The following is a 13,770-nucleotide window of genomic DNA, read 5'->3' on the forward strand; positions in this document are numbered from 1 at the left end:
TGTGGGTTTTATGACATCATGGTATTATCTCTTTGGTATTACACAAAATTTATAGTCTTCCTTAGGAATTTTATAAATATGAACAAAATAATTTCAGTTTTATTTCTCAGAATGATGTAAAATTGAGTATTTTCTTGTGTTAATAAGCACTTGACATACATGCCTTGACTTGAAATTTTCTTTCTTTGACAGTCATATACGCTCTGAAAAAGAAGAGAAACACATTCTTTATGAAGGCCGATTTTCACTATCTCTTGTATTTTTTTTTTTTAATTTTCATTTTGACTTTTTATTTTCTTATAAAAATTTTCATTTTTTTAAAAAATTTTCATCAATTACACTTTATTCATTCTGCATCCCCCCATAAGCCCCTCCCTCCTCCCCTCCCAACCCCACCCTCCCTCCTCCCTCTGCTTGCATGCCAAAAAGTCTCTTGTATTTTTTCATGCTAATGAGCAAGCTAAGATTCCAGGTGACTAGAGTATTGGTAGAAATGTCCTTGCACTATTTGGTAACCAGAAAAGGCATCCAGTACATGCTGTGATTCTCTACAGACAGCTGACTTTCAACACAAGTGGAACAGAGGTCCTTTGTCGTCAAGCTTCCCTCTGAAACCTGAATGCCTAAGATAATTCGAAATCACAGGCCCTGTAAGAGGGTGAACATCTAATATGTCTGTCTCCCTTTCCCTTAGGCATCTTTTCCTCCCAGAGCTGACCTTCCTGAGGTTTTCATTGCTTCTTATAAGTGGCCTGGATGGACTCATGGTCCATTGGATCAAAAAAACTGTGCTGCATCCTGGGCTTTTTCCACCGCAAGTAATAACATCATTTCAATCACTTCCTCAAAACTTCTGCTTTTGTCTTTAGATCATTATAGAGTATATGTGGAGTTTATAAATGTAGAAAGTGTAAATTAAGAGTCTGTTAAAATATTCTAGCCAAAGAAAGGAACTCAGAGGTTAAAATTTTAATCTAAAACTTGGATATTAATGCCTAATTTATATAGACAATGCATAGAGAAGCAAAGAATTAATTTGGTTTTGAATTTGGACCAGAAGAATTTTGGCCGAGCATGGTGGCTCACACCTGTAATCCCAGCACTCGGGGAGGCAGAGTCAGGCAGATCTTTGTGAGTTCGATGCTAGCCTGTTCTACATAGCGGGTCCAAGGACAGCCAAGGCTACACAGAGAAACCCTGTCTTGAAACATGAAAAACCAAAACCAACCAAACAAACCAAAAGTAAAAGAAGTAAATATTGATTTCTTTTCACCATAACATCATCTAGAATGCTAATATTCATGTATAAACTCACACAGAATCTTTACATTATTTTCTTTCTATACAATTTACAAAACTATAACTATTAAAAAAAACTTTGAAGCAAAGTTAAGCTTTAGAATTAGGTCATAGTAGGTTAAAGTTTTATACCTCATTTTTACCCAAAATAAATCTATATATTCTAACTTTACAGTGCAATAACATCTTTTATTAAGATTGTTTTACAGATTAATGTTAATGTTAATTTGAGACTATGAAAACCATCTCTCTGAAAGCTACTTTTACACAGTTTCTTATGTCCAGTAAATAAGATATTCAGGTCAATCCCAAGATTTGATCTCCAAAATTAGTCCTGAAGACTTTCCCCCAATTAAACTGAACCTAGCATGATAATTTCTGGATACTATCGACATCTTCACAGAACTGTGTTCTTGGGCTTTAATGCAGTCCTAAAGGAGCATTTGGGAGCCGTGTAAAGCTCTGCCAGCACTATGAAATGAGGGCCGTGGCACGGCTCTTGGGGAAGCCACCTCCAGCAATGGCATTCTCTGGGACAGAAAACCATTAATCATCATGTACCTTTACATCTTCAACACTGCTCTGGCCTAACCAGAGCCTGGGGATAGCACACCGCAGGATCAGTTATGTCTTTTTATTCTGTACTACTGTCCACTTTATCACCACCAATGTTGTCTCTCGAGTGTTTCTCTCATTGATTAGGAATACATGACTCCTTGCAACACTGTTTCAGATAGTTGAATAAAGATTTAATCAACTGTCACATTTACTAATTTGTGCTTATGTGCTAAACACCTCCTATATTATGTGGATTCTTTAAATCTAGGGTAGACCAGTATGTGCAATGACATTTAAGTAATGTTCTTAGCTATAAGAAGCAGAGCAGCTTGCTAGCTTTGCTCTAGGGGATGTATGCTTTAGTGTCCGGGGTCATGGCCCCGCAGACAGTCTCAGGGCAGCCTCTGGCAATCTCCAGTTTTATGGAGGAAGCCCATGAACATGACTTAACTCACAAAGACAAGTAGTGTCAGAAATTATCTTGAGCCTCAAGCTTCCAACTCCATCACTACTGTTTTTCTTCACTTAAAAAGCATTCTGAATGAAATGTTATACAAACATTTAAAATATATTTGATCCTGACTCAGAAAAACAAATATCAAAAAATTAAAGAACATCTATTCTCCACTAGAAAATAATGATTTATTCTCTTGAAAATATCAGAGGCAGAAGAGTACTACCATTTTATCCAATACAGTGTATCTTGTTAAAAAAAATGGGTCAAAAATGAAGGGGAAACTGTTAATAAAGCATGGCAGAATGATACATGTTTCAGGCACATAGAAAGCAGACAAAGACGCATGTCTTCAGGAATTAGAGTGAATTATCTTTGAAAAAAAAAAAAGCTCCAAATTGATACCATGGGCAATTCCCATGAAGCTTTGATGAGAAAAAAATTAAACAAAATCTAAGTCCCTCTGAGAAAAAAGAATGCATAAAAGAAAGGCTCTGAGATTTCTGCTTTTAATTAAAAGTGCATAAATATTGATTTGAGATTGGCCTGTGCTGAAACATGAACAATGAAATGATGGTAGGTCTCCGACATCTCAAAATTTCCTACTACATGGCCCTCACTATAATTTTTTTTTAAATTTCCTTTTACACTATTTTATTATGGAAGTGTGGCCACACTGGTGACATAAATTGATTTCTGCTGCTGTTGATTCATTTCTCATTCTATTATTCTGTGAAGGCAGAGCTATGTTACCTCTTTCCTTTTCTAGCCTTCACCAGTTAATATATATTTATTTTTCATTTAAAAATTTTAAAATAGTATGATGATATTAAATGTCATGGCATTACAACACCAACACAAATGGAAGAAGCCCACACCTAATGACACATTTCCTCCATCGAGGCCGTATTTCCTTAACCTATCCTAATGCTGCAACCACCTGGGAAATAAATATCCATATACTGGAAACATTTATCATTCAAACAATCATTGTATTCAACTAACACTTTTATATTTTACATATATTTTTATATTTTATAGATATTTTATTTTATATCATTATATGCAGCTAACAATTTTTAAAGACATTAAAGTAATGATACTTATAACCATACCTAGTAATACACTCACCTAGTTGCCTATATATGTATATGTATGTGTATGTATAATGTATATATATATATATATATATATATGTGTGTGTGTGTGTGTATCTATATGTGTACATACAGAATTAACTATGTGGCCATTAAAATGATTATTTTGAATCATGTTATGAATATAGAAGTATGCTATAATGATTTTAGCTACAGTGTAATGTAGACTTATAGCAGCATAAATTATTCAAAGTATGGCCTCCAGGGAAGTTACATTAGATGCCAATGTAAAAATTATGGATTTGGTTACTGCAGTATATAGACTCATGGATTAATTTGTAGTTGATGTTTCTGTGATAAGCTTTCTTGATTTTCATTTGTATAAAACACAGATTTACCTGTAACTCCAGGGAAGATGCTGTTCCAGATGCAAGAGTTATACAAATCTGGTACATAAGTCTTCTTCACTCAGATAATTGACAGGTTTCTTAATGAAAAGGATATATATATATATATATATATATATTTATATTTATATATTACAAATGAATACAGAACTAGAAAAGTGTTTAAGCAATGATTTTCAGGGACAGTATCAGTTTTGAAAACTAGTTGAGGGTTAAAAAAGTATCAAAACTGTAACATGACATGGTATTTGAATATTAATCAGTATTTTGTCTGAAACAGGTGTGGCAGCTGACCGAATAGCAATCCAGTCCAACGGTCGATACACAGCCAATCTCTCCCCTCAGAATTTGATCTCTTGTTGTGCCAAGAACCGCCATGGATGCAACAGTGGAAGCATTGATAGGGCCTGGTGGTTCCTGAGAAAACGTGGGTAAATAACTGCCCAATGCATATTTCTAGAATTCTTATGAGAGTTTTTTTTTTTTTAAGTGATAATATAAAGACTGGTTTTTAGATTTTTTTATACATTTTTTTTACACAAAAACCCTCTAAAACATAAGCCATCTCTATATAATCATAAGTAAATGCCATAATTTAAATTATATAATTGGGTAATATATATATATATATGGTACCCAAGTTCTGCTAATATTATCAGCCACCGGAGATAATGTTGGAAGAAGGCATGCATTTCCTGCTAAATTGATATGGAGACTCAAAGAAGTATTTGTTCTTTTTTCTCTGAGTCAAATAGTTTTATTGGGTCTTCATAGAGGGATTAACACTGGCTAATGCCACTGACAAATCTGTTATTCCATTTGATTATCCAGGTTAATGGTTATATAACACCAGAAAAAAATCATATTAAACAAAAAAAAAATAAAACAAATGAACAGTTCAGAGTTTTTGCAACCCATTGGCCTCCATCCTATTTGATGGAAAATGGAAACTGGCGTTTTCTTACTCAGATTTTCTCCTATCTATATAACATTGCATATCTACTGTAAAACAATGTTATTGAAGAGCAATGGGAACAGTAGATGATGGACAGTGGTATAAAGGGTGGTCTGTTTGTTCTTTCCCACACAGATCTGCTGTGCTTGCTGTTTCATGGCATCTGACCACTGGCAGCCATGAGTGAGAGCCATCTCAGGTGTTAATAGGAGCTAATATTTTAATTATTTCATTTATTTTACCCAATAAAAGTTATTATGAATTGAAGTTGCCTGACATGGACTGTTATCTTCCAGCCAGGTTAACTTTTGCTTAGAATGAAACGATTGCTATAGTTATAGTGCAATTCCCTACACCTAAGTCTCAGGGCAAGGCATAATAGAAGGGGCAGATAATTAAGAGCTGGAGGACCAGGAGGCCTACTGTGAGATAGCATTTCTAGACAAAACAGAGGTGTTACACCAATGAAATCTAAACAATACCGCATCTTGTATGTTAGACCTCAGGCAACATACCACTATGGAGGAAGGAAATCCCAAGTCCCCACGCCTAGAAGATAACAGACTGAAGGGCTGCAGTCAATGGTTACTGAGAGAGGGAGAATCATTTTTTTTCCAGAGATAAACCCCATGATAGGATGACTCCGAAGTTGTCATTTTGTATTGCTCTTGTACATACGAGCAACACAAAATGGACTCTTAAATGGAATTTAAGAGGATTTGGGAGAAGAAATATTGGGAGACTTGGAGGTGGGAAAAGAAGTAGTAGAAATGATGTAAATCCATTATTCAGGTATGAAATTATTTTTAACTATCGTTATATTATCATCATTATCATTATTATTGCTATGATGATGATGATGATGATGATGATGATGATGATGATGGTGGTGGTGGTGGTGGTGGATCAGTGGGAAAAGGACTGCATAAAAAGCCAGTTATGGTATTACAAGCCTATAATACCAGTGCCAGTAATTCAGAAACAGACATATCCCAGGGACTCACTTGTCAGACAGACTAGTCCATCCGTGAGGTCTAGGATCAGTGAGAAACCGCCTAAAAAAAAGAGGAGGGTGAAAGAGAAAGACAAGAGCCTCAATCTCTCCTCCATATGTGTAATTATGTACAGAAGTACCATCACGCATGTACACACACATATGCATGTGCAAACACATAGGACACACACATACACACACACACACATACAATTTTGATAGGTACATATGCCATAGAAAATAGACATTTTGTTCTGGAACTTGCAAAGTCACAATCAACATACTGGCTGTTTCAGTCCGTCAGAAGGGCTCTTTACGGGCATGGCAAATGTTTTCACTCTCAAAGGATCCCCATATAGTGGAGAGATTGCTTCCTACTTTTATGAGGAGAATATTCATATTCGTAAGAGGCCCATTCTCATGATCTCACTTAAACCTGCTTAATGGCTTAAGGCCTAAGTTCAGATATCATTACCTAATTTGTAGAGATTTGACATATTAAAAAAAAGAATGCATTTCTAATAAAAATAGAATTATATCAGAGTTCTCCCATCCCTTTTCTTCCTGTAGACCCTCTGCTCAACCCCTCTTCTGTTCCTCAACCCTCAAATTTATGATTTCACTCATTATTTCTATTACAAACATACATATGTATGTGTGCAATTTTACGTACAAATATATGAATATAACCTGCTAAATCTGTTTTATTGTTTGCCTGTGTCTGGTTTCAGGGCTGACCACATTGTATTTAATAACCAATTAGGGGATTCATCCCTGGCTGTCTTCTCTGCCAGCAGTCATTAATTGCTGCTAGTTCTTTGCCGATGGCCATTTTGGTGTGCATATTTATATAACTACTTATGTCAGTTTATTTCCTTACTATCCACTTCTTATGTTCAATAAAGTAATGTTAAATTTGTAGTCAAATATTTTGAAGCCAAATAATTTGTGTGCTTAGTTTCAAAACATACCAACAACAGTATAATTTTTAAATAATTAACAATTTATAAGTTTTTACTCTATAAATTTGAATATACTAAAATTATATTGTTTTTCCCACAGTATCAAGAGCTAGACATATATTCAACGAAATGTTAAGAAAAAGAATAGCTTAATGAAAGTGTAAACAAAATTAAAAAAAATCTAAAATTAGTTAAGATTTTAGAATAATCTGTAGGCAAACAATCAAATTTATTGTCTTCATATTAATCTGGATTTATTGTTGGATACTTTTCATCTTCAGGAAATTACTTGACAAGTATATAATTATTTATCAAAAATGAATAAAGACTTAAAAGCTCATAATTTTAAAAGGAGGGAAGACTATAGTATCATTAAGCTGCTGTGTTATGTAGCTGGTTGCCGTTTTAGAATTATGCAGGCAAATAAACAGCAGAACTCACAAATATTCAGTTCAGCAAAACTGAGTATAGACAGGATACTATGGCATTTTCCTAAATACTATCTTCTTTCTTATTTCTCTTAGACTGGTATCTCATTCGTGCTACCCACTTTTCAAGGACCACAACACTACCAATAATATCTGTGCTATGGCAAGTAGGTCAGATGGGAGGGGAAAAAGGCATGCCACAAAGCCTTGTCCCAACAGCTTCGAGAAATCCAACAGGATTTACCAATGTTCCCCGCCATACAGAATCTCTTCCAATGTAAGTCTAAATAGCAAGAACACACAAGGATGGCATCCTGAAACTATTTGGTTCTGCTGTTATACTATCTTAAAATTATTCAAAACTATTATAGACTAACAAATGTTCTATTTACAGATATGCTTTCCTATTCTTACTCCATTTATCTGTGTATTTGTATATATATATATACATATATATACATACATATACATACATACATATATATACATACATATATACTGTGTGTGTTTGTGGGTGTCTGTCTAAGGATGAATGTACTACACATGTATATGGAGATCAAACAACTTAGCAGGAGCCAGTCCCCTCCTTCCATCATGTGGGTCCTGGGGATTGAACTCAGGACATCAATCACAGTGGCAAATGAATCTCCCACCGAATCTCCCTTGCCTGTTCAGCTACAGTTGTTGTTCTTACAGTGTCCATTAAAAACTTGCATTTCGAGCAGGTTTTAAATTGTTATAGCAGCAATGTAAAGGATTGGTTTAAATTTTAAAATGCCTCATAAAACACTGTTTTTAATTATTATTCATAAAATATAAAGGTGAATAAAGCTGACAAGTCACAGCTAAGCCACTACCTTTTAGCAGCAATAGTTTATTTTATTGATCTCATGCCTTAGTCCACAATATAAGTGACCCTCACTGGAGAAAAGAGTCCAGCTAACAAGAGTTAGCTTCATTCTGATCCAATTTTAACCTAATCTTATCAGAGATATCTGGAATAACTTGAGAAATATATGAACTTTTGGTTATTGCCAGTTCTCTCTAGATCATAATCCAGTGTTTTTATTCTGGTGTACCGGTCATTTATGCCCAACTTATAGAAATTACAACTTACAGAAATTAGTGTCTTGCCACTATTTAACCCTGTACTCACCCATAATGATATTGATATATGACATTATTTTCTATTGTCTAGACTTAGCATGACTTCTCGATAGTCTTTACTGACATAGAAGATAATTCTTTTGACCCAAATGAGTATTCACCTTTCCATATGGGAAAATATCATCCAATAGTCCTGACCTATGGCTAAACTTCTTTATGCTTTCCTTTAATTGCCGATGGGATTAGGTTCCTTTTTTGTTTTTATCAATGGCCCTTTATGATTGTCCTTATAACAGAATATATTGCATGATATTATATTAGCTCTTCCATTGTCTGACCAAGACATAATTATCTTATGGACGATGAAACATCAAAATTTGTTTTACCACAGTTTGCAATACATCCTTGTGGTGAATGAGAATGGAGAAAAAGAAAGAGAGAGAGAAGGAGGAGGAGAAAGGGAAGAAGGGAGGGAGAGAGGGAGGAAGAAAGGCCTGCCTCCCTACTGAGGGGACAGTGAGTGCAAAAAAGCAATGTTTGTAGTGCAGTCCTTGAGCCTTATTCATGTTGCTTGGTGTGGCTGCTCTTGTTTTCACAAGATGGTAGATAACATAGTTATTCACTCACTAAATCTTCTAACTTACCTTCACTATTTTTCTTTACCACCATAAAAGTTATGGCATTTTTCACTTCACCTCAAAATTATCGTAATAAAAGTCAATAAAGCAAATGGGCTTATCCTGGTTTTAGCAAGTTCGTTAATGCAATATGGCACACGTGACCATTTCACAGCAGGATTACAGTCTGCTGAAAGTGGCCAAGTCATTGAGAATTTTGTAATCAGTAAATGGATTGCTCATATTGTACAACAGCTCTTATTTTACAACAGACATTAGCTTTAGTTCTTCTCATTGATGTCCATTGATATACTTTATTCCAGGAAACTGAAATTATGAGAGAAATCATACAAAACGGGCCAGTTCAAGGTAAGCTCAAATGAAATGTCATTTTCAGTTATGAATTCTTATAGTACATTATATGATATAATGTTAAGGGAGCTTAATAAAAGAGAAAATCTTAGACATCATCATAAGTGTTCAACTCTTCTAGCCTGTGCAATCACAGGATTGGCTCATCAAAGCATACCAGGAGTTTCCAGTTTATTTTAAAGAGATAAACTTGTTTATGACTTGAACTCTTTTTTAAATGTAATTAATTAATTACAATTTATTCACTTTGTACCCCTCTGCAGCCTCTTCCCATGTTTCCTCCCAGTCCTGTCCTCCCTCATCTCCTCCCATGCCCCTGCCCAAGTCCACTGGTAGGGGAGGTCCTCCTCCCCTTCCATCTGACTCTAGCCTATCAGGTCTCATCAGGACTGGCTGCATCATCTCTTCAATACTAATAACACATTTAAGGAAAGTCAGCTGAGTCTTTTCAGAGTTCATGGAGCACCTGAGAGGCACACCTAGCGTGCAGTGATTAATTCAATGCAACTCGCATATTCCCATGTAAGAATCACACATAAGGTTAGATCTTTAAACACTTTCAGTATAGTGACTTTAGGAATTCATCGATAAAAACAATGAGCACTACTAAAAACAAAGTAATTGGTTTTCTTTTTATATTAGATCAAGGACAATCAGACAAACTAGGATGACTTTTGCGTTTTACAAAACCATTTTAAAATTTGACCTATTTTGTAAATTTGTTATTGGTAGTAAACTTTACTGTTACATAATATGATTATACAGTAGTATAAATGATATAGATTTTGACTTTAGGGTATATCTGATGTTTTTCTTTATTGGAATTTGTCGTGTACCAGTAATGTTAATATAGATAAATTCACAGAATGTATTTTCCGTATAACATTCTCCCTGAAGTGGATAGGGAAAAAGGCAAATGAGCCGTGAAATGGGAATTCCAGTAATGAACAGTGTAGGGGCCAAATATAATATCAATACAGTGGGGCATAAATCAAAAACACTTGTCCTGCATTTGAGGGACTATTGGCTACTTTTCTTTTTTTCTATATCTCTGAATGTTGATTCAATTAGTATTGATATAGGAAGAACCATGGATTTTAATAACTGTGTTGAAATTACTTATCAAGAAATCAAAACCTACAGTAAACGCATCCTAAAACTTAATTTTAAAAATCTTGGAACATTTCATTAACATTACAACCAATGAATAAGGCTCTTATCTTCTTAAACATACGAAATTTGTTGGCTGTTATAGCTGTGCAAATTCGTGTGTAATTTTACTCTGTGCTTTGTCTAGTAGTGTCTGCGAAACAAATTTGAAAGACAGAAGACATTTTAATTAAAGGCCAAACTCACAACCCCCAGTTTGACATTTTCTTCTTAAATGGTTTTAGCAATTCATTAGGCAAGGCAACAAAGTTGGCTTAGATCATTCTGAATTTCTAAATCATTGTGATACTAACCCTCCAACCCATGCTTCTAATCAAAATAAATTTGATTCTTAATTTTTTAAGGGTGTAGGAAGCTGAGGTTTAATTTGTAGCCGTGTGTTATTTTTTGAGTTTCTCATAATAAATTAGAAGTAGAGAAATTTCAAGGCAATAAAATAAAAATTCAAATCACTGAACTTTCTTTTGGGTTGTTGAGAAATCACCTCCTGTCAGCCTTAGGCAGAGTCAAGACAAAAATGAACCGGGGCTTCCCTGTTTTGTCCCCAAATATCTTACAGCTCTGTGTAGTAGCTTGTTGTAGGCAGCTTTCCAAGTGTTAGAGTACGGAGCAGTTTCTTAAACATCCACAAAGCTTGTAGATTTGTCCACTTTGGATTAATGTCAGAGACTAAAGGAAGATGATGCCTTTGAATTACTCGTGATGGTAGTTTCTTCTTTCCTTCCTCCTCCTCTTCCTCCTCCTCTTTCTCCTCCTCTTTTTCCTCCTCTTCCTCCTCCTCCTCCTCCTCCTCCTCCTCCTCCTCCTCCTCCTCCTCTTCTTTTTCTTCTTCTTCTTTGGTTTTTCAAGACAGGGTTTCTCTGTGCAACCTTGGATGTCCTGGACTCACTTTCTAGATCAGGCTGACCTCAAACTTGTGGTGGTCTGCCCGCCTATACCTCCGAAGTGTTGGGATTACAGGCGTGCACCACCTCACCCAGCCTTTTTTGATGACTTCGTACCCTTTGCTTTAGTTGGAAGTTTTATAGCAATTATATGGAGAGAAAAAAATCACTGGGAATATCTTAATACTTTTTTGTGAATGAAAAGAATGCTATTTGGTTATTGCTGTAGGTGCAGTTTGATTGTCTACTTGCGGTAGCCTGATTTAACTTACAGCATTTCTGTTTTGGGACAAAAGAATGTCAACCTTGAATAAGTAACACTGTGAGCATTTCTCTAAAAGCTTCAGAAATCAGAAATTTGCATAGAGTAGAATCTAAGAAGTCTTAAAACCCTGTGGGGATGTGTTTTCATAGTGGATAAAGGAGAGTCAATTACAATGACACTTACATTTTGCAAAAGGCCCTGAATACTAAAGAAAGAAGCTAAAAACAGAACAGGAAAAGCCACATTTTCCTCTGCAGTGTGAGATTCATTGTAGGATCTAGCAAATGCTAGCGACCTTCATTTGGACTTTATTTAAAATGCGTGTTGAGGTGAAGTAGGCAGGCTTTGTTTTTAGCTACCATGATATTCATATCTAGTCCCAAATTAAAAAAAAAAAGGACTTTAGTCTATGCCTCCTGAGAGAGAAGTTTGAAGTCTTCAACTTGGATTGCACAAGCCCTTCCACAAAGCACCACATGAAATAGAAAAGAAGTAATCTAAGTGAGGACTGAAGCAGAATTGTATGAAGCGTTGGCTGTGGTTTTTAAAGAGTGCAGCACAGACTCAGCTCTCCAGAGCAGAAAGGATGAAATCCTGACATAATATTCTTTTGCACATTTTTTTTTCTTTACTAGATCACACAAAAGAAAGGCTGGAAAGACATTTTAAATACAAAACATGTACAGAAGTCACATTATAAGTAGTTGAGAAATTGTTCCTTTATTAAAGGAATAATAAGTTTGTAAACAGTTAATAAGAAAATCAGGTGTGCTCTCCTTGGACGCCATACTTTACAATTTAACTACCAGTTGCTCAGGGAGAATTTCTGAGATTCTGAAAAGGCTTTTTAGTAATGGTGCTGTTTATCCTTTTGGCTTTATTTCAGCCATAATGCAAGTCCATGATGATTTCTTCTATTATAAGTCAGGAATATACAGACATGTTGTCAGCACAGGCGAAGAACCAGAAAAGTATAGAAAACTTCGGACACATGCGGTCAAGCTCACTGGGTAAGGCGATTATCTTCATTATTTGGAGTGTTGGGTATCTGGAAAGTAAATTAGAGAAAAAGAGGGAACATCTATGTAGCAATGATGGATTGGTTGATTAAGTGTTTTTGAATATTCAATCATACTTTCTTTGAGCCTGTATCTGATATCTCTGTTTGCCTTGAATAATTTATTTTCAGCTGTATGTTACCCATTTGCATTTTCATCATTATGTTTAGAGATTTAATTTTGTATATCTGACTAGTGTTTTCCAGTTTCCCAGTTCATATCCTCTTCTATCTTCGAATCCAACCGCTCTTCATATGCCATAACAAATTATTAATTCAACTGACCCTCTCATAAACTTACATACCAGTACTTAGTTATAACTCCATAGTAAGCATTTATGATAACCTCTATTAGTTCATTAGTCAGTAAGGAGAGGAATGAACAGATAACAAGGACATGTCGGAACACGTTCAATAGACTTACATAAAGATAATAGCAACGGTTTTCTTGCACCTGAGAGGCAGACAACCCAGTAGCTGCTGGGTCCTTGAGGCTGGCTTCTTCAGCATTTGGTATAGATCCACAGTGGCTGTCTCACCTTAGAGAAGACTAGAACCCAGCACTTACTCAGTCCACAGGGCTGAATGTTTCAACAGTCTCAGTCTGGCCCCTAAAATGGGGGAGGTCCCTGGAGAGCTGGTTTTCTGTCAGTGAAGGAGCCTGGATGCTGGTTCTCAGATCAGCGATGGGATCAGCAGTAGCAGCAGCAACAGGATAAATCAACTCATCAGCGAGCAGGCGGGCTGAGCAGGCAGGAGAGAACCTAAAAGACAATAATTTTTCCATCATGACCTCTCCTTTATTTTTTTTAACTTTTATTAATTACACTTTATTCACTTTGTATCCCCCCATAAGCCCTTCCCTCCTCTCTTCCCAGTCCCACCCTCCCTCTCCCTTCTTCATGCATGTCCCTCCCCAAGTCCACTGATAGGGGAGGTCCTCCTCTCCTTCCTTCTGATCTTAGTCTATCAGATCTCATCAGGAGTGGCTGCATTGTCATCTTCTGTGGCCTGGTAAGGCTGCTCCCCCCCAGGGGGAGGTGATCAAAGAGCAGGCCAATCAGATTATGTCAGAGGCAGTCCCTCTTCACATTACTATGTAACCCAATTGGACTCTGAACTGCCCTGGGCTACATCTGTGCAG

The 13,770-nt window shown here is 36.0% G+C and overlaps 1 protein-coding gene across 4 annotated transcripts in view; it reads left to right on the forward strand.

The window, feature by feature from the left end:
* Positions 1–13,770, forward strand: part of Tinag (tubulointerstitial nephritis antigen) — a 103,391-nt gene that overhangs the window by 41,471 nt on the left and 48,150 nt on the right. For all 4 annotated transcript variants that reach the window (XM_060384739.1, XM_060384738.1, XM_060384740.1 and 1 more), the window contains 5 exons: positions 695–818; positions 4,096–4,246; positions 7,251–7,431; positions 9,202–9,247; positions 12,456–12,579. In XM_060384739.1, the coding sequence (XP_060240722.1) occupies positions 695–818; positions 4,096–4,246; positions 7,251–7,431; positions 9,202–9,247; positions 12,456–12,579 (626 nt within the window). The remainder of the gene's footprint in view (positions 1–694; positions 819–4,095; positions 4,247–7,250; positions 7,432–9,201; positions 9,248–12,455; positions 12,580–13,770) is intronic.

This window comes from Meriones unguiculatus, chromosome 6, assembly GCF_030254825.1.
Source record: "Meriones unguiculatus strain TT.TT164.6M chromosome 6, Bangor_MerUng_6.1, whole genome shotgun sequence".
NCBI lineage: Eukaryota > Metazoa > Chordata > Mammalia > Rodentia > Muridae > Meriones > Meriones unguiculatus.